Below are 21,826 nucleotides of genomic sequence, written 5' to 3' on the forward strand. Positions count from 1 at the left end.
GGTGTTGTGTTTTTTTTTTTTTTTTTTTTTTGATGTGTTGTGTTTTGTTTTGTGTGTTGCATTTTTATTTTTGGTTTATCTTGTTTTTGTGTCTAATTTTATTTTGGGGCTTTTTGTTTCTTTGTTTTGTTATTTTTGTTTGTTGTGTGTTTTGTGTGTTGTCTCGTTTATGTCTTATGTTTAGTTTTTGTTGTGCTTTTTGTTTTAACTCGTTTTACTTTAGTTTGGTGTCTTATTTTTGTTTTTGTTTAATGTCTTGTGTTTTTGTTTTGGTTTGGTTTTGTGTTATGTCTCGCTTTGTTTTTGTTTGTGTTGAGTTTTGTTTTTGTGTTGTGATTATTGTTTAATCTTGTTTTGCTTTTGTGTATTGTGTTCTTGGTTTGGTTTTGTGTTTTGTTTTGAGCACTATCAACAGGTCCACTTTGCAACTTTTTCTTGCAAAAAACTCCCCATCAGACAGGAAAAGACCGTCTGACTAATCATTTTAGGAATAAAATAAATAGTAAAATGGTACAACTCAAACAAAGTAGAAAATGCACATGTGCCTAAAGATCTTCCTCATGTTTTCATAAATCCAGCCAATCAGATTATGAGGCAGCTCTTGACATTTTAGTGTACAATATGATTTAAGTTTTAGATCTGTGTTGTTTGTTGATGAGATCCTTTTTAGGGTTTCCATCCTGCATCTTTTCAAGCTGCAACCGTTTGGAGCATTCAGTTAAAATTAATAAAGCCACTGTTCACTTCACTTCTACCTTAGTCTCACAATTGCATTACATCACAGAAGAGGAACGGAAATTTCCCTTTAACCTAGTGTTTTGTTCTTAGAGTGGGTAGCGACTGATTTTAATAAATCTCAGTAGGTGATTTTCCTCATCGCAGATTCTCAACTCCATGCTGGGGGCTCAGATTTGCTACACATGGAGAAATCGATTCAGCAGAAGTGATTTCATTTGCACGTCTTGGTGGTCGCTGGTGCTGGAGACACAATGCAGAAAGCACACTTACTTAGCTCTGTGTGTGTTGGCTCACATACTCACATCTGTGTTTGTGTATGTTGCTAAGCTGCTACCTCCACAGGTTGCTGACTCATTAAGTCACTCTTTGCTAGTGTGACCTCATGAGAGATTGCGGTTGTGTCGGTCCCGGGTTTAAGTTAAGTACATTGCAGATGAACAATCGTGATGAATATGTTTGATGGTTAATTTGATTTTTCCTGAAGTCCCATCATGGAATCAGGCAGCTCTTCTCCCGTTACTGACAGCTGACTGGAATTAAATCTCTCTGTGTGGCTGAATGCGTATCGGAGTTTGTTTTTGTGTTTTAATGGTGCTAACAGCTTGTTTGAAACTGATTCTCTGCTGGAAAATGTCTGAGCACTTGGCGTAATTATTCAACGCACGGTTGCATAATTATGGTCGGGAGTTTCCAAATGTGAATTTCCAAGCGTGGCCGACATGTCGTATATTAGACTGTCACGATGGCTTTACTGTTGGCGCTTAGACATTTATTTGACAACAGAACAGGTGGAGTTTTCATGTTTGTGTTTTGGAGATTTAGCATGCCAGACTGATGTTTATTCAATGGTGTTGTTACCAAATGCACATTGTTAAATATTATTTTAAAAGCTTTTCTGTTCTTGTTCAGTCAATCAGTCATGCCATGCGAGAGAGACAGAGGATCAACACAATTTTTGGACGATTTGGATGTGAGTCTGAGATGACTTCAGTGTTTGGATGCAAAATTGAGTGTAAAAAGCGTGACAACTGGGAAAGATTCAAACGTCTGCTGTCAGAAGCCCTATTAATGATGTTTTCTAGGGTCACTGGCCATGAGAGATGCTCACCCTATTTTAGATGTCCCGAGTTGATTTGTTTTTGGCATTGTAGACCGTTCACCGTCTCCTGCTGCGCTTGGTTGACTTGATTGTTTCCGTCCAGTTTCTTCAAAACCAAACCAACTGGAATGTGATTTTTTTTTTTTTTTTTTTAATGTAACTATTTTTGTTCTCTTGTTGTTTTTCAGGAGCTCTCTAGTTGTGGCTGGAACAAAAAGGAGAAACACAGTTCAGCTCCCAATGCTGTGGCCTTCACAAGACGCTTTAACCAGGTAAACCACAGACACTTTTTGCACAAATTAAGATATTTTAGATGAAATCCAAGAGCTTTCTGACCCTGCATAGACAGCAATGCAACTGACACATTCAAGACCCAGAAACGTAGGGATGTTGTTAAAATAGTCAATGTGATATATAATTATACACATACTTCTCAATTAAAAAAAGAAAAATTAGAGAAACATAATTACATTTTCAAACATTATAATCAGTAGCTTTATATTTTACTTTAAAATTACTTTTCTATTCCGAATAATATCTGAATATGTGTGTGGTCAGCTAGTTTACTACAACAGGAAACATGTTTATTGTTTCTGTGACCACATGTATTCCAAATTTGGTTTGTTTTAAATAAAAACGTAAAATCTTAAAAAGCGGAAAATGAGGTTTCCAAGTTGTTTGTGTTGGGGATTGAGCATTAAAGTGCCGGTCCAGGTAAATGTTCGGGTCACGAGGGGTGGAGGCCTCTGTAGTAGCTCAGCTTCCCAAGGGCTGGCATGCTTGTAATGTGCTGGCTGAGCATGTTTGCGAATGAGTATGTTTTTGGCCTGAGTCTCATGACTTTATTGCCTTGGATTGGCTAGGTTGGAAAATTATGTCGCCATCAACGTTCTTGTTAACAGAATTTGGCCTCTATGCTAACACAACACGCTGTGAGTGTATGTCACAGTCACTCAAGCGGGAAACTAAACTTGCGTTTACATTTTGGCTCTACTGTGAGCAGGTAATGGGGATGTTTGAAGAGCTTATCACTGCACTGAGGCCTGAGCAAAGCTTTTGGATGCACATTAGGGCTGGGAAACACTGACTTGATCCAATTGGCCTTTGAAGAAATATGTGGCCCCCTCTGAGTCTGTACAAGTTTCTGTGTGCAGTTGTTGCTTCATAATTGGCAGAAGCTGACAATGTGTAACCAGAAGGGAATGATTGTTGATTAAGCTTATAGGCAGTGCAGAAGTTGTTTGTGCACCTCAAAATCTCTACTTTAAGACTTTAAGACCCTCACAGACAGACTTTTTCTCCCCTGATAATATGGCTAGCGTTCTGTAATAAATATGAGAATATCAGTGAGGAATTTGTGTTCTGTGGAAACTTTACTCAATATACATCCTGAAAACAAATAAAATGGCTGTTTAGGAACCCACACGCACTCGCCTGCCAACACAAACATACTTTCTGAAGGATGATGCTTGGAATGGTGAGAACAAAACGTTCTAAAAGGATTAGAACCTAATGTCACCAAACAGTTGAATTACATGTCTTTATGTGTTTCAAGGATACAGTGGGGTCTGTGTGTTTTTGTAAAACCAGTAGTTTTGTATTTCAGTAGTTAGCTGATCATCTGCAGATTTGCAGTCATGCAATTGTTAGCTGATTATGTATACTTTTATCATGCAAGTGATGGTTTGGTCATCATTTTAAGGAATAGTTCACCCAAAAAATTAAAATGATCATCAGTTTTGTTGTCATTTAATAGTTAACTGACCATCAGTTAACAGCCAGTAGCTGATCATCAGTATAGTAATCTTTCAGATTTTTGCTGATCATCAGTTGTTTTGTCATCATTTAATAGTTAACTGATCATTAGTAGTTTTTGTCATTTAATAGTTATCTGATCATCAGTAGTTTTTTTTTTGTCATCTTTTAGTAATTAGCTGATCATTGGTAGTTTTCTAATCAGTTAGTCGTTTGCTAAACATTTAATTTTGTGATCATTCAGTAGCTGGCTGATCATTAGTACAGTTGTTTAGTCATTATTCAGTAGATAGTTGACCATCAGTAGTTTTGTATAGTAGTTTAATCATTAATCAGTAGTTGACTCTTAATAGTTTTGTACAGTAGTTTAGTCAGTATTTAGTAGTTGACCATTGATAGTTTTGTACAGTAGTTTAGTCACTATTCAGTAGTTGACCATCAATAGTTTTGTATAGTAGTTTAGTCAGTATTTAGTAGTTGACTCTTAATAGTTTTGTACAGTAGTTTAGTCATTATTTAGTAGCTGACCATTTATAGTTTTGTACAGTAGTTTAGTCATTATTCAGTAGTTGACCATCAATAGTTTTGTATAGCAGTTTAGTCATTAATCAGTAGTTGACTCTTAATAGTTTTGTACAGTAGTTTAGTCAGTATTTAGTAGTTGACCATTTATAGTTTTGTACAGTAGTTTAGTCACTATTCAGTAGTTGACTCTTAATAGTTTTGTACAGTAGTTTAGTCAGTATTTAGTAGTTGACCATTTATAGTTTTGTACAGTAGTTTAGTCACTATTCAGTAGTTGACCATCATTAGTTTTGTATAGTAGTTTAGTCATTAATCAGTAGTTGACTCTTAATAGTTTTGTACAGTAGTTTAGTCACTATTCAGTAGTTGACATCAATAGTTTTGTATAGTAGTTTAGTCATTAATCAGTAGTTGACCATCAATAGTTTTGTGTAGTAGTTTAGTCATTATTCAGTAGCTGACTCTTAATAGTTTTGTACAGTAGTTTAGTCACTATTCAGTAGTTGACATCAATAGTTTTGTATAGTAGTTTAGTCATTAATCAGTAGTTGACCATTGATAGTTTGTACAGTAGTTTAGTCATTATTTAGTAGCTGACCATTTATAGTTTTGTACAGTAGTTTAGTCATTATTCAGTAGTTGACCATCAATAGTTTTGTATAGTAGTTTAGTCATTAATCAGTAGTTGACTCTTAATAGTTTTGTACAGTAGTTTAGTCAGTATTTAGTAGTTGACTCTTAATAGTTTTGTACAGTAGTTTAGTCATTATTTAGTAGCTGACCATTTATAGTTTTGTACAGTAGTTTAGTCATTATTCAGTAGTTGACCATCAATAGTTTTGTATAGCAGTTTAGTCATTAATCAGTAGTTGACTCTTAATAGTTTTGTACAGTAGTTTAGTCAGTATTTAGTAGTTGACCATTTATAGTTTTGTACAGTAGTTTAGTCAGTATTTAGTAGTTGACCATTTATAGTTTTGTACAGTAGTTTAGTCACTATTCAGTAGTTGACCATCATTAGTTTTGTATAGTAGTTTAGTCATTAATCAGTAGTTGACTCTTAATAGTTTTGTACAGTAGTTTAGTTAGTATTTAGTAGTTTAGTCACTATTTAGTAGTTGACCATCAATAGTTTTGTGTAGTAGTTGAGTCATTATTCAGTAGTTGACTCTTAATAGTTTTGTACAGTAGTTTAGTCCGTATTTAGAAGTTGACCATTGATATTTTGTACAGTAGTTTAGTCACTATTCAGTAGTTGACCATTGATAGTTTTGTACAGTAGTTTAGTCTTTATTTAGTAGTTGACCATTGATAGTTTTGTACAGTAGTTTAATCACTATTCAGTAGTTGACCATCAATAGTTTTGTATAGACCATTTTGCTAGATGTAAACAACACTGGTCCAGAAGCACTTCCTGTTTTTTTTTTTTTGTTTTTTTTTTTTTTTATTTCACATATACAAATACATCTTAAAGATGCTAATGTAACATTTTCATCCAGTCAAATGTTATGTTGGTTGTATTTTTTGTGATGTTTGTGTAAAGTAAAAAAAAAAAGAAACAGGAAGTGTATCGGGACCAGTATGTTTACATCTAGCGAAATGGTCCATAGTAGTTTAGTCATTATTCAGTAGTTGACCCTTAATGATTTTGTACAGTAGTTTAGTTAGTATTTAGAAGTTGACCATTGATAGTTTTCTACAGTAGTTTAGTCAGTATTCAGTAGTTAACTGTTAATAGTTTTGTACAGTAGTTTAGTCATTATTCAGTAGTTGACCATCAATAGTTTTGTATAGTAGTTTAGTCATTAATCAGTAGTTGAATCTTAATAGTTTTGTACAGTAGTTTAGTCATTATTTAGTAGCTGACCATTTATAGTTTTGTACAGTAGTTTAGTCGTTATTCAGTAGTTGACCATCAATAGTTTTGTATAGCAGTTTAGTCATTAATCAGTAGTTGACTCTTAATAGTTTTGTACAGTAGTTTAGTCAGTATTTAGTAGTTGACCATTGATAGTTTTGTACAGTAGTTTAGTCAGTATTTAGTAGTTGACCATTGATAGTTTTGTATAGTAGTTTAGTCATTAATCAGTAGTTGACTCTTAATAGTTTTGTACAGTAGTTTAGTCAGTATTTAGTAGTTGACCATTTATAGTTTTGTACAGTAGTTTAGCCACTATTCAGTAGTTGACTCTTAATAGTTTTGTACAGTAGTTTAGTCAGTATTTAGTAGTTGACCATTTATAGTTTTGTACAGTAGTTTAGTCACTATTCAGTAGTTGACCATCAATAGTTTTGTATAGTAGTTTAGTCATTAATCAGTAGTTGACTTTTAATAGTTTTGTATAGTAGTTTAGTCAGTATTTAGTAGTTGACCATTGATAGTTTTGTACAGTAGTTTAGTCATTATTCAGTAGCTGACCATTTATAGATTTGTACAGTAGTTTAGTCACTATTTAGTAGTTGACCATCAATAGTTTTGTGTAGTAATTTAGTCATTATTCAGTAGTTGACTCTTAATAGTTTTGTACAGTAGTTTAGTCCGTATTTAGAAGTTGACCATTGATATTTTGTACAGTAGTTTAGTCACTATTCAGTAGTTGACCATTGATAGTTTTCTACAGTAGTTTAGTCAGTATTCAGTAGTTAACTGTTAATAGTTTTGTACAGTAGTTTAGTCATTATTCAGTAGTTGACCATCAATAGTTTTGTATAGTAGTTTAGTCATTAATCAGTAGTTAACTCTTAATAGTTTTGTACAGTAGTTTAGTCACTATTCAGTAGTTGACCATCAATAGTTTTGTATAGTAGTTTAGTCATTAATCAGTAGTTAACTCTTAATAGTTTTGTACAGTAGTTTAGTCACTATTCAGTAGTTGACCATCAATAGTTTTGTACAGTAGTTTAGTCATTATTTAGTAGCTGACCATTTATAGTTTTGTACAGTAGTTTAGTCATTATTCAGTAGTTGACCATCAATAGTTTTGTATAGCAGTTTAGTCATTAATCAGTAGTTGACTCTTAATAGTTTTGTACAGTAGTTTAGTCAGTATTTAGTAGTTGACCATTGATAGTTTTGTACAGTAGTTTAGTCATTATTCAGTAGTTGACTCTTAATAGTTTTGTACAGTAGTTTAGTCAGTATTTAGTAGTTGACCATCAATAGTTTTGTATAGTAGTTTAGTCATTAATCAGTAGTTGACTCTTAATAGTTTTGTACAGTAGTTTAGTCACTATTCAGTAGTTGATTCCTAATAGTTTTGTACAGTAGTTTAGTCAGTATTTAGTAGTTGACCATTTATAGTTTTGTACAGTAGTTTAGTCACTATTCAGTAGTTGACGATCAATAGTTTTGTATAGTAGTTTAGTCATTAATCAGTAGTTGACTCTTAATAGTTTTGTACAGTAGTTTAGTCAGTATTTAGTAGTTGACCATTGATAGTTTTGTACAGTAGTTTAGTCATTATTCAGTAGCTGACCATTTATAGATTTGTACAGTAGTTTAGTCACTATTCAGTAGTTGACCATCAATAGTTTTGTATAGTAGTTTAGTCATTAATCAGTAGTTGACTCTTAATAGTTTTGTACAGTAGTTTAGTCAGTATTTAGTAGTTGACCATTGATAGTTTTGTACAGTAGTTTAGTCATTATTCAGTAGCTGACCATTTATAGATTTGTACAGTAGTTTAGTCACTATTCAGTAGTTGACCATCAATAGTTTTGTATAGTAGTTTAGTCATTAATCAGTAGTTGACTCTTAATAGTTTTGTACAGTAGTTTAGTCAGTATTTAGTAGTTTAGTCACTATTTAGTAGTTGACCATCAATAGTTTTGTGTAGTAGTTTAGTCATTATTCAGTAGTTGACTCTTAATAGTTTTGTACAGTAGTTTAGTCCGTATTTAGAAGTTGACCATTGATATTTTGTACAGTAGTTTAGTCACTATTCAGTAGTTGACCATTGATAGTTTTGTACAGTAGTTTAGTCTTTATTTAGTAGTTGACCACTGATAGTTTTGTACAGTAGTTTAATCACTATTCAGTAGTTGACCATCAGTAGTTTTGTATAGACCATTTTGCTAGATGTAAACAACACTGGTCCAGATTCGCTTCCTGTTTTTTTGTTTTTTTATTTTTTTTTATTTCACATATACAAATACATCTTAAAGATGCTAATGTAACATTTTCATCCAGTCAAATGTTATGTTGGTTGTATTTTTTGTGATGTTTGTGTAAAGTAAAAAAAAAGAAACAGGAAGTGTATCGGGACCAGTATGTTTACATCTAGCGAAATGGTCCATAGTAGTTTAGTCATTATTCAGTAGTTGACTCTTAATGATTTTGTACAGTAGTTTACTCAGTATTTAGAAGTTGACCATTGATAGTTTTCTACAGTAGTTTAGTCAGTATTCAGTAGTTAACTGTTAATAGTTTTGTACAGTAGTTTAGTCATTTTTCAGTAGTTAGTTGACCATTGATAGTTTTCTACAGTAGTTTAGTCACTATTCAGTAGTTGACCATTGATAGTTTTGTACAGTAGTTTAGTCATTAATTAGTAGTTGACTGTTAATAGTTTTGTACAGTAGTTTAGTCATTATTCAGTAGTTATTTACCACTGGTAGTTTTGACGTCATTTAGTAGATAGTTGATAATGTGTGTTCACTGTCATTCCATAGGTTAGCTGATTATACTTTTTTCATTGTTCAATAGTTAACTAATCATATGTAGTTAGCTAATCATTGTGTAATTCGTTAGTAGTAGCTGAATTTTTTATTTTTATTTTTCTGCAGCAGATTAATCAAAGTTATTGACAGCGGTCATACTGACAGTTGTCTGGTTCAGTTGTCTTGTATGATTCATTGTCATTGTGTAGAATGAAATGTTAATGTTGTTTATATGACTATAAACACTGGCAAAGCACTCTTTCCATAAATATACATTCTTTTTTTCTTTTGTCTTTCTGTCTAAACCTTTATGCTCCCCACTTCAAAGACTCACACACAAACATTTTGTCATGCAGAAATATGGAGTGTATTCATATTACATTTACTCGTATGTACTCAATGCAGGAAATAATAGAAGCAAACTCTGGGATAAAAGCGCACTTATGCAAACACATGCATACAGACAGACCCTACAGATTACCCATGGACAGATGTTAAAAATTAGGCACATATGGGTATCTTTTACCAGAGGATATTTGCATAAGGTCTGTGGGGGTTTTTTTATTCAGTTCTCCCCCTACTTCAGTTTGTTCTTTTTCTTCCTTTTTTACCATGTTTTCCTTGACTTGATGAAATAAGACAAGCGCAAAATATTCTCTGAAATATTCTCTAATGGAGTATATGGGGAAAAGTTCTGCATGGCTAGTGGCTCAAAACCAGGCTAAAAAATCGATTTCCTCTTTGTGTTAAATGCAGGTGCAGGTGTGTGTAATGCAGCAGCTGGTGTGAATGTGTGCTCATGCGTGTGATGGAGTTTTTGCATGTCTATTTGTGTTCGTGTATAAATGTCTGTGGTACCATGCTGCCTTTTCTCTTCATTAGTCATTAGATTTAAATCCTTTCCACTGGTTTGAGGCGTTCCTGCTTTATCCAAAGATGCTATGATCCAATCTCACAACAAATAACAGGGGAACACACAGTAGGGGAGATGGTGAAACAATGACCTCACTGTGAGTGTGCGTCCCAGCATCAGACATGTGGGAAGGAATGGAGAAGGAGGGATCAAGGGAAGGAAGAGTCTGGAAAATCAACAGGAGAAATGGAAATGGGGGGGCTGAGGTTGGCAGGGGTTGGAGGAGATGAAGAGTGATCTTTCAACAACCTATGTCTGCTGTTGCATAACGTCTGAAGTTTAAAATACAATAATTTGTCTTGTCTCTTGGATCTTCATGTCCTCTCGTTCTCTTTTCTCCACTTCTTGTTTCATTCTGTTCATGTCTTATTTAGTCTTTTTCACTTCTTGTCTCCTCTCAGTCTTGCTCTCCTGTTGTCCATTTCAGTTTTGTCTCATCTTTTCTCATCTCAGTTCTTCTCACCCTCTTGTCTTTTCTTCTTGTCTCCTCTTAGTCCACTTGTCTCTTTTATTCTTATCTTGTCTCTCTTCTTCCAGTCCCATCTCCTTTCATTCTCATCTTCTTCTCTTTTTGTCTACTCTCTTCTTGCCTTGTCTTACCTTCATTGCCTCATCTTGTCTCTTCATTGTCTTCATTCTCTTGTACTTGTCCCTTCTCATGTCAGTTCTTCTTGTCTCCTCTTTTGTTCTCTTATTGTCTCTTTTATTGTCTTGCTGCTTTTCTTCCAGTTTCCCATCTCATGTTCTCTTGTTCTCTTGCTTCTGCACACATTCTCCTTTTCTCATGTTGTTTCTTCCCATCGTAGATTCTCGCCTTCTCTTCTCTTATTTTTGTTTCCTCAGTTGCTTCTTGACTAGGGTTGGGTATTGTTGGGTTTCCGATTCCAATTCCAGTTCTGATTCTGCATATCTATTGCGATTCTTATCGATTCCTAATTCTATTCCAATAAGATTAAAAAATCTTATAAAAAGGTGTGATTTAGGTGTCAAACAGGCTTATTCTGTCTTTTTACGAAGTGTTCTGTTGCAGCTGAATAACATGAGCAAGCAGCTTACAAAACACTTTTACACATTTGCCTATGGTTTGCCTCTTGTCTCCTCTTCTTGTCTCCTCTTAGTTCATTCTACTCTTGTCTCTTTTATTTTTTGTCTTGTCTCTTTGCTTCCAGTATCATCTGCTTTCATCCTCGTCTTGGTCTTTTTTGGTCTATTCTTTTCTCATCTTTTCTTGCCCTTTATTGCCTCTTTTCGTCTCGTCTCTTCTCATCTTGTCTCTTTTCATCTCTTATTGTCTCTTTATTATGTACTTATAATTGTCTCTTCTCATCTCAGTTCTTCTCAATCTTCTTGTCTCCTCGTTTGTTCTCTTCTTTTCTCTTCTTATCTTGCGGCTTTCCTTCTACTTTCCAGTCTCATGTGCTCTCATTCTCTTCTCTTTGCTTCTGCACATTCTCCTCGTCTCTTTTTGTCTTTTCTCATCTTGGATTCTCTCCTTTTCTAATCTTTTTTTTTTGTTTCCTCATTTGCTTCTTGACTCACCTTGTATTTTTTCATATCACATTTTGTGGTTGTGTTTTGCCTCTAGTCTTTTCCCATCTCCTTTCTCCTCTCATTCGCTTTGCATTTCTTCTTTTCCTCTTTTTATCTGACCTAGTCTGTCCATCTTGTCTTTTCTCATTTTGTCTCTTCTATTACAGTCTCATGTCCTCTAATTGTATGTAGTCCTTGTCTTTTCTCTTCTGCCACTTTCTTTGTGTTCCTTTTCTATGTCATCTCCTCTCATTCTCTTCTGTTCTCATGTCTTGTTCTCTTCTTGTCTTGTCTCTTCTCATCACAGTTTGCCTCACTCTCTTGTCTTCTTGTGTTCTCTTATTTATTCTTATTCTTAGCTTGTCCCTTCTGTTCTTGCCTTGTCACTTTTGTTATAGTTTCCAGTCTCATCTCCTCTAGTTTTCTTCTCTGTCTTCTCTTCTCACACATTCTTTTCTTGTCTCGTGGTGTTTCTTCTCATCTCAGAACCTCTTATTCTTGACTCATCTCATCTTTTCTCATCTCAGTTATTTTCACCCTCTTGTCTTTTCTTTTTGTCTCCTAGTTTATTCTCCTCTTGTCTCTTGTAATTTTTTTTTTCTTGTCTCTTTTTTTGCCAGTCTCATTTCCTTTCATTCTCGTGTTGTTCTTGTTTGGTCTACTTTTCTCGTCTTGTCTCGACCTTTATTCCCTCTTCTCGTCTCGTCTCGTCTCGTCTCGTCTCGTCTCTTCTCTTCTCGTCTCTACCTACTTATACCTGTCTCTTCTCATCTCAGTTCTTCTCAATCTTCTTGTCTCCTTGTTTGTTCTTTTCTGGTCTCTTATTATCTTGCTGCTTTTTTTCCAGTTTCCAGTCTCATGTGCTCTCGTTCTCTTCTCTTTGCTTCTGCATATTTTCCTTGTCTCTTTTGTCTCTTCTCATCTTGGATTCTCTCCTATTCTAGTCTTTTTTTTGTTTCCTCATTTGCTTTTTGACTCACCTTGTGTTTTTTCATCTCACATTTCGTGGTTTTGTCTGGACTCTTGTCTTTTCCCATTTCCTTGTCTTTTCTCTTCAATCACTATCTTTGTGTCCCTTTTAAATGTCATCTCCTCTCATTCTCTTCTGTTCTCGTGTCTGGTTCTTTTTTTGTCTCTTCTTATCACAGTTTGTCTCACTGTCTTGTCTTCTTGTGTTCTCTTATTTATTCTTAATCCGTACCCGCCCCAAATCAATCCGAATAATTTCTTACCCGAACCCGACGTGCTTAACATGAAACGCAAAAGTAGGCTACACATCCAGGATACTTGAGGAATTTGAGTCTTATCAGGTCCATTCAAAAAAGCACATTTATTTCAATTACCCAGTTTTGGACCCGAACCCGCATGTGACTTATACATGTACATTCATCCAGCCCTAACTTGTTTAAGTTTAACTGTAGCGTGGTTTATTAAAAAACAACATCTTGACTATGGCAGTATGGATCAGTTATCAATATATATTGTTTTTGTTTTTGTCTAATGTTAGGTGAGTTTCTGGGTGGTGAGGGAGATTCTTCATGCTCAAACTCTGAAGATCAGAGCAGAAGTTCTGAGCCTCTATATCAGAACGGCAAAGGTAAAAACACTCCGTAAAGCACATGTGTAGAACTTAAGTGTTTGTACTGGCTGCTAACCTTCTTTCTCTCTTCTTGCAGAAACTGTGTGACATGAATAATCTCCATGCAGTGATGGCGGTAGTATCTGCTTTACAGAGCGCCCCTATCTTCAGGCTCACCAAGACCTGGGCTGTGAGTTATTTAATACACTCTTTATTAACATTTCATGTAAACATATTTTTGTGTTAATTATTAGTAATTTATTTGCACTTTTTCCAATATTTTCTTATTTTTGTCAAAGCATCATGTGTGTTTTTGGCTCAGACGGGTTTTTAATTTAATTCATTATCATTTTGTCCAACACAGCTGCTGTATGCATCTGAATTACTTTACACTCAGTTTTCATGTGTGTTTATAGGTTGTGAAACTATCCAGGCTTTCAACAGTCTCTCATTTAGTTATTGATGAAGGCTGGAAACTGCAAACAAATGAATCACTGTGAGACCTTGACTTGGTGCTTTCCAATATTTAGATTGATGAACAACAAGAAACTCTGTTTAGTTTTTCCCCTTTCCGTCTTTACTGGAATTAAATCATGCATTTCATTTCCCACGATACCACACGATACCCTCCATTTGAACAACACTCAGTAGTGGTAGTGATTTTTGTACCCCCGTAATTTATTAAAACAGAAAATGTTCACTCACGCACTATAATTTTGTGCTTTCATTCAAATGATGGAAAAGTTTTGGTTAATGATATCCTTATGAAATAACAACTGAAATAAAAGATCAATAGCCTGCGCTAAACCTAAAGCTAATACTGGGGTTTCCCAAAAACCCATCTGTTTCTACTATAAAATAGGGCAACTATCATAAAACAGACACCTGTTACCCAGGTTTTTATAACTTCACAAGTTTGCTCACAAATCATTCTGTAACAGAGCATCTGTGCTGCACTTGGTTTCATTAGCATTAACAACTTAAGATTGTAAAATCATGTAACATTTTTAAATGTAAATGCTTATGCTTAAAAATGTAAAATTATGATTGAATAGCTGAATAGCATATTTTCATAACTGGCAGTGAATTTGACATTCAGTAAATATGCTGTTGTCAGAGTTACTGCCTTTTATTGTTGATAATTGTTGATAAGTGTTTACCTGTATTTTGAGGGGGACTGTGGTTACCATGGTAAAATTTTAGGCTATCCAGCAGCTCGGTGTATCTGTCTTTTATTTGGAAATATTGTCTTGTCTTAAGTCACAGCCAACGTCCCACTCCTCAATCCTGTCTCTAGTGTACCATTTTCAGCCTTTTACATAACTGGAGTATTCCTCTCCCCTGCTCTTTCTGTCAGATCTGTGTTTTCCATGGCTTCTCAGTCTAGCTTTCCTCAGACATGGCCAAACGCACACACTTCTATATAGTGGGCTCTGAATATACTTCAGTGTGGCTATTTTTGTAGTTTAATAAAACATTTTCCCTTATAAACTGTATTATCCAATATGATTTGAGAATAATCCAAAAAGCATCTTGTTTTTCAGTGGAAATTTGACCAGATGAAATTACAGTTTCCATCCAAGATTGTTTTTTTCTTTTTTTGAAAAATGTTTTAGAATTTTAAAATATTGGTAACACTTCATAGTTCACTTTAGACTTTCTACAAACTATAAGTAAGCAAGTACATGCCAACCACCAGTCATTACATTATTAATAGACTGTCTGTTTAAAGGAATAGTTCACCCAAAAATAGAAATTGTCATTAATGACAATTTTTCTTAACACACACAAAGTATTCCTGTAGCTTCATAACATTACGGTTGAACCACTGATGTCATATGGACTATTTGAACAATGTCCTTACTACCTTTCTGGGCCTTGAACGTGTCAGTTGCAATGCTGTCAGGGTCAGAAAGCTCTTGGATTTCATCAAAAATATCTTTGTGTATTCAGAATTTGTGTTCTGAAGATGAACAAAGATCTCTTACTCTCTTACTCACAAGTTTGAGTAATTAATGACAGAATTATCATTTTTGGGTGAGCTACCACTTGAATATCTGCTAAGAATTTATTTTGATGCTCCTCCAACAGACATTTTACTGATTATAAGTTACTTTGCAAGTACATGTCAACTTACTCTGCTATCCCTAAGCCTGACTTTAAAGGGGTCATCGGATGCAAAGTTCACTTTTACATGTAGTTTGAACATAAGTGTGTGTTGGCTGTGTATGTACAACCACCCTGTAATGATAAAAATCCACCCAGTGGTTTCTATTTAATTTGTAAAAATAATTTCCCCTTTTTCAAATCAAGCCATTCTCAACATCTTATCTGTGTATATGATAGTTGATTGACACGGATAGTTGATTAAGGTGTTCTATGGTTGGATGTAATAATGAACATAGTGGTCGTCATTTACTCCCGACATCTGAGCCGCTGAAGATGCAGTGGGTTACATTTGTTTGTGAAGGAAATGCGCCTCCCGATCTACATATATCTGTCTATGTTCACGTGAATCATTTGTGATCCAGCTTCACTTACAGCAGAAGAGAGTATAATGGTTTTTTTTATTAATCTTTGCGATCGCCTTTCCTAATAACGTGCTAGTTAGCAAGTTTCGTGGCTAAAGTAAACAGGCTCGTCACTCCACAGAGAGAAGAGAGGGGCGGGCGAGCAGAGCTCATTAACATTTAAAGCAACATCGACCAGAACAGAATGATTTTTGCAGAGCTGATTTTGGCAAGGTAAAAAAGGTGTTTTTTACACTACCATTGAGAAATTTTAGCCAAAGTATGTTATAGACTTTTCATTAAGACCCTAAAGAATTATATTAATTTGTGGAAAATGGGCATCCGATGACCCCTTTAAACCAACAGTCTGCTAATACACTAATAAGACTTAGCTGACATGTAGTTACAAATCAATTAACATGTAGTTATAGATACATATCAATATTTATGGTTAGTAGAATGTAAAAAGTGGACTAACACAATGCAGTGAAACCAGATTGTTTACCAATGTAGCTGATGTTATGTTGCTAGTCGATAAAATTTTGGGTAACACTTTATAACAACTGCAAGTTATGAACCATTAGTTAAGCATTAGTAAATAGTCATATCATCATTTATAAAGCATTATCCCTACATTAATAGACAGTAGTAAGCCATTTATAAAAAAGAAACTGTACAACTGTGCACTAGATATAAAATAAACAATAAACCTCTGCGATATCATATAAAAATTAAAAAGAAACAAAATAAGCAACAAAACTAACAAAAACCAACAAAATGAAGAAATGAGAAGACAGCTGAGCCTTTAAATATTTTTGTAAAAGCTTATATGAGCTCACAAAAATAGTTAACTGACAACTACTAAATGTTTTATAACCACCTCAGTTGATGACAGTAAGAATTTGTGTTAATAAAGCATCTATTAACACACTGAGTAACTAATATGATGTATAAATGACATTTAAATATTTATTAATCATTTACTTATTCCTTCTAGATCTTATGAATCACTGATGACAACTAAATAACTTGTTTGTAAATAATGTAGTACTTAATTTAGAAAAGATTAATTAATACTTAAAGTATGAAAATACAAATATTAAATATTGTTGCTCATAAATCAAGAACAAAGCATTTGTAGCTGTATTTATAAACTGCTTACTGCTGTCTGTTAATGTAGGGATAATGCTTTATAAGTTATGAATTGACTATTTACTAATGCTTAACTAACGGTTCATAATGTGCAGTTATTATAAAGTACTACCAAATTTTGCAGTTGTCAACTATTTTTTGTTAAAGATTTTATTTCTGTTGAACATAAAAGAAGATATTTAAAGATGTTGGTAACCAAACAGTAGCCGGTAGCCATTGACTTCCATAGTATTTTCTTCCATACTATGGAAGTCAATGGCTACCATCAGCTTTTTGGTTACCAGCATTCTTTAAAATATCTTCATGTTCAACAGAAGAAAGAAACTCATGCCAATTTGGAACATGTGAAAGGTGAGTAAATGATGACAGAATTATTATTTTTTATTTTTTTATATTTTTTTGTGAACTATTCTGAGTGCATAAATTCTGTCATTACTTCAAATGTTGCTAAAAACTACAGTAGTCAACTTTGAAAAGGATCAAAAAAGTTAATCAAAGTTGTCCTAAGACAAGGATGATATTGTTTTGGTTTTAGGACAACTTTGAAAAGTTTTAATCCACTTCAAATTAATTCTGCATCATAATATTTCTTTTTTATTCTACTAACATTCTACTAATATTCTACTAATATATTCGACTAACTTTTTTGTGTCTAAGATTTTCAATGTGGTGACTTTTAGATCCTATTCTGTATCCTTGTTGGTTCTGCCTATTTACACTTAATGTATAAAATAAACTGATTGTAATTAATAATGAACTTTTGTAATTAATGATGAACAAATGAGACATTTAGTCACTTTACAAATGTCCTACAAAGATGTTTTTGCTGTTCTTTTAGAGACATTTGTAGCAATTTTGTCCACACATGGATCTGCAGACAGAATGATCTTGGAGATCTGGTGTGTGTGTGAGCGAGAGAGAGGTCACATCAGGTGGCTCTTAATTTGTTTAGGTTTGTTTAAATTTACTTCACAATACTTTAAATTTCATTTCAGCATTATCAGATTTTCTTTTGTTTGCAGAGCTCTTATTTAATCTTGTCTCTGTTTTCTGTCTTTGATTGTCCCACTTTTGTTTTTGCTGGGAACATTGCTAAACACTAAACATTAGTTTTCAATTTTTTTTCTTCTCGTTTTGGTCAGGTGGAGATATTTTACGCCGTCCCGAATGCAATTATGTTTACGATTGTACTGCCAAGTGGTTGATAAATGGAAAACAAACAAAAATCATGTTAACTGTGAGTGATTATATGATAGAGATGACGAGGACAGACACTAAAAATCAGCACTGGATTGTTTACAGCCAAGTTCATTTAGGTGATTTAAACCCTGATTGACTAAATGTTTGTGTCTAGAAACACATGCCGACTTGAGAAAACATACAAAGAATGTTAATCTGTGTCTGAATGTTGTCTACTGAGGGTTGCAGCACTTCTTCATGTCACAGATGGTGGTGATAAAGCCAAATTTGTATTGAACCCAGATTATGCCTTTATTCCTTTAAATACATGCTGTTCGAGCCTAAAAAGGCAGTTATTAAAAGAAAGTGCTTATTGTTTTTGTTACAAATGTGCTCTCTCTTTTTCCTCCCTCTGTTTCCCACAGCTTTTGAGTCGAAAGGACAAGGCCACGTTTGAGAGGCTGGAGTATCTGATGTCTAAAGAAGACAACTATAAACGCTTGAGAGATTATATCAGCAGCCAGAGCATGACATCCTGCATCCCGTATCTGGGTATTTTTTCTTTCCTCTCATATTTGCGCACACACAAAACATCCCTTTCCAATTTCCAAGGAAATTATAAATACAACAACATCACAAACATTAAATTTGAATCAATTTAAAGTTTTAATGAAATCGTCCCATTTAAGACCTTTCGTCTTGTTTAGATATCCTCAAAGTTCTAGGGATGCCTTGTAGACGATTTGTATTAAACAGCCAACTCGAGAATCAGCTTTCGAGCTTGTTTCATTGTTTGTGCCATTATTATTTATGTGTAAGTTAGAGCTGTTGAAATTAGCACGTTGACGGATGTGATTAATTATGTAAGTGTGATTACATTTTCTAACTCTATTATTTGTTGACATTTTGCAAAATGATTGACTAGCAGAGAAAACACAGACTGCTCCCCCAAGGCTGTTACAGGCACAGGTGCAATTTGTTATGAAACCTGTTGGAGTCATATTTGACAGCCAGAAGCACCAGTTTATATGGGCATTTCAGAGAAAAAAAAAAGTATTCTCACAGATTTGTTTTTAAGAAGAGAAAAGCATAAGTGAGACAAGTAAACAGCAGTTACATTAACTTCGACCCCCAGTGTCTTTATACGCACATGTCCCTCTAAGCATCTTATCCATGTATTTATACATTTATACATTTATAAATATAATGGTTTATATAGAATAGATTGCAAACATTAAAAATGTTATCAGAACAATATAATATATATTATACAGGCGAATCTGATTGGCTGAGAGGAGTGTGATATTCTAGTGATATCAGAACATCAACCGTTTCACCAAAATTCACAATAATTTTATAAATAATACTGTTTTTGTGTCAGGGTTGTAGTTTTAAGAGTTTTTAGGCGAGAATGTACTTGTTTAGACTTCAAATGTGTGGTTTGGTGATAAAGATAACATCTATTTGAAAATTTGCTTCAGTGTTTTCGGAGAAGTGAGCTCTAGGACGTCAGCGGCTGATCAGCACTCATATCTCATTACCTGAGCCAGATCTTCTGGAATTTGCTGCCGGTTCAATTATCTCTGTGGTGGTTAAACAGAAGGTATAATTTGTTTTAGGCAAATCTAACTTGCTGTCTTTACTCTCATTAATCTATTATTTGTTCCAGAGCAATAAATGATGTTTAATACAAATAATAGTAGTATTTGATAATAGTATGTTATTTTTATTTTCAACAACACCTCGTAACAAATGCGCTGAGCAGCACTGTCATTGGAAATCACCCTTAACAGATGATAGGATAGTACGACAAAGACATTGCTTTCTATAGCGGACATTCAAACGAATGTTGTGTTGCGAATATGAGATTGAGCTGAAAAACGAATGCTGTATCAGATGCAGGTAACCATACTTGCTCAGTCCATCTCTCTCTCATAATACTCTACTACACATACACTGCTTTTAATACAGTAATACAATAAGATTTTAAAGAAGCAACTCGTCGTTCCTTTTTTACTTGTTCTAAAGTGACATTTTCGAATTAGTAATGGAGGCTTGGGCTCAGCTGTTAAAATGTCAAACTGAGATTTGCATCCATGGCGGAAGAAAGTAGTTCTGCACAGAAGAGGGTTTTTAAAGCCCTTGTTCTTTCTTAAATGTTTACGCACTTGTAGCTTCAAGCTGTTGTATAAATGCAATATCACACTTGTATCACCGTGAGATATGGAAGTATATTGGCACGGCTGTTATTTTGGCCGTAGCTAATCGCAGCTGATATACAGCCATATCTCACGGCTACTTGTGTGATATATTATATTATATTATATTGTAAGCAATATCGGCTGTGATTCGGCCATAGGCACGAGGACACAGGCTGAGGGCTGTAGGTAACCACAGCGTGCCCATATACAGATATATCTCACATCTACTCATGTGATATTGCGTTTATACAACAGTTCAATGGCACAAGTGTGTAAATACATAAACTAAATAACAGCATAGTGTCTTTAAAAGCCATCTAATGGAAGAAGGGTCTTATCTAGCGAAACTATCTGTTATTTTAATTTTAAAAAATACAATTTAAATACTTTTTAATCTAACGATCGTCTTGTTTGCTCTCCCTGGACTCTGTGTATTCTGGTTTAAGACAGTTAGGGTATGTTGAAAACATCATCCTACATTGCTGCAGAAGTACCGACCCAGTCTTTGCAATGTGAACATGCAAAGAAGATCAAACACCCTTAACAAGAAAGGTAAAACAGTGATATAAGACTATTTTGAAGTTGAGGGAGAACATGAGATTGGAGTTTTTCGACATAACTGTCATGAACCGGAAAAAAACAGTTCAGGCAGAGTAAGACAAGACAAGCTTTTGACATTAAAAAGTATATAAATTGTATTATTTTTATGAAAATAACCGATCGTTTCGCTAGATAAAACCCTTCTTCCTCAGCTGGGATCATTTACAACTACATTTGGGATCATTTGAAGCCGCATTTAAACTGCATTTTGGAAGTTCAAAATCTGGGCACCATATCGGTCCATTATATGGAAAAAAGAAAGACATGAATATCTTGGATGACAAGGGGTGAGTACATTATCTGTCAATTTTTGTTCTGGAAGTGGACTTCTCTTTTAAATACTATTATTTATATAAAATAATATTGATTAATAATAGTTAATAAACAACAACAGCCATCATTAAAGTTACGATGCAATTCAGTCAAAAGTACAAAGGCAGCGCTCTGATATACAGCATTGAAGTTACATAAACATGAGATTAAACATGAGAAAACTATCTTCTCTGGAACAAACAATAGATTAATGAGACCAAAGACTACCGTTAGATTTACCCATAACAAATAATATCTCATGTGTGACCACTACAGAGACTTCAGAGCCAGTGATAAATTTCAGAAGATCTGGCCGAGGTGAGGCGCTCTCGGGTTGGTTCATGAGCGCTGAACGGATGACGTTCAAATGGACGTTATCTTTATTAACAAACTGCATATTTGAACTGTAAACAAGTACATTCTCATCTGAAAACCTCTTAAAACTACATTCTGTGACACAAAAACAGTAATATTTAAAAAATTATACTGGATTTGGGCGTCCGCCTTGACACTCGCTGTAAAAGAAGAATCGCAAGCGGAGCGATAAGATTACAAACTGTGAAACGGCTGTAGGAGTTCTGATATCACTCTAATATCATACTCTCTTATGCCAATCAGATTCAAAGACCAGAAAGTTGTATATCATATTATATTATATTATATTATACTATATTTATTATATTACATTATATATCTCCATGCTAAATTAAAATGTCTGTGGTAGTGTAGTTCCTTTGTAGTGTAAAGATGCTTCCGTTAAAATTTCATCCTTACAGGGTTATCATGTTCACTCATACACTTGCACGCTTCATTACATGCATTTTGCTTAGTGCCATGCTTATAATATTCTTATGCAAGATTGGCATCTTTATTAGCTTTTATGACCTGTTTCTGTGTGTTGGAGTAACGCCATCCCAGTCTACTGTTCAGGGCTTTTAGAGCTCAGATGGGCAATGGGAGATGCTCCTGAGTCACTGGCTACACACATGCACTGGTTAAAGCAAAATCCTCTTCCCCTTCTTTTACTGTTTTTCTTTTACTTGCCTTTTTTAAACTTGCAGCACAAACTGTGTT

General features: G+C 34.3%; 1 protein-coding gene across 3 annotated transcripts in view; it reads left to right on the plus strand.

Moving 5' to 3' along the window:
- The window catches only part of ralgps2 (Ral GEF with PH domain and SH3 binding motif 2), a 150,570-nt gene that overhangs the window by 65,042 nt on the left and 63,702 nt on the right, over nt 1-21,826 (plus strand). For all 3 annotated transcript variants that reach the window (XM_051138901.1, XM_051138903.1, XM_051138902.1), the window contains exons 6-9: nt 2,026-2,109; nt 12,727-12,816; nt 12,896-12,988; nt 18,065-18,191. In XM_051138901.1, coding sequence (XP_050994858.1) covers nt 2,026-2,109; nt 12,727-12,816; nt 12,896-12,988; nt 18,065-18,191 — 394 coding nt within the window. The remainder of the gene's footprint in view (nt 1-2,025; nt 2,110-12,726; nt 12,817-12,895; nt 12,989-18,064; nt 18,192-21,826) is intronic.

This window comes from Labeo rohita, chromosome 20 (genome assembly GCF_022985175.1).
Source record: "Labeo rohita strain BAU-BD-2019 chromosome 20, IGBB_LRoh.1.0, whole genome shotgun sequence".
In the NCBI taxonomy this organism is placed as follows: Eukaryota; Metazoa; Chordata; class Actinopteri; order Cypriniformes; family Cyprinidae; genus Labeo; species Labeo rohita.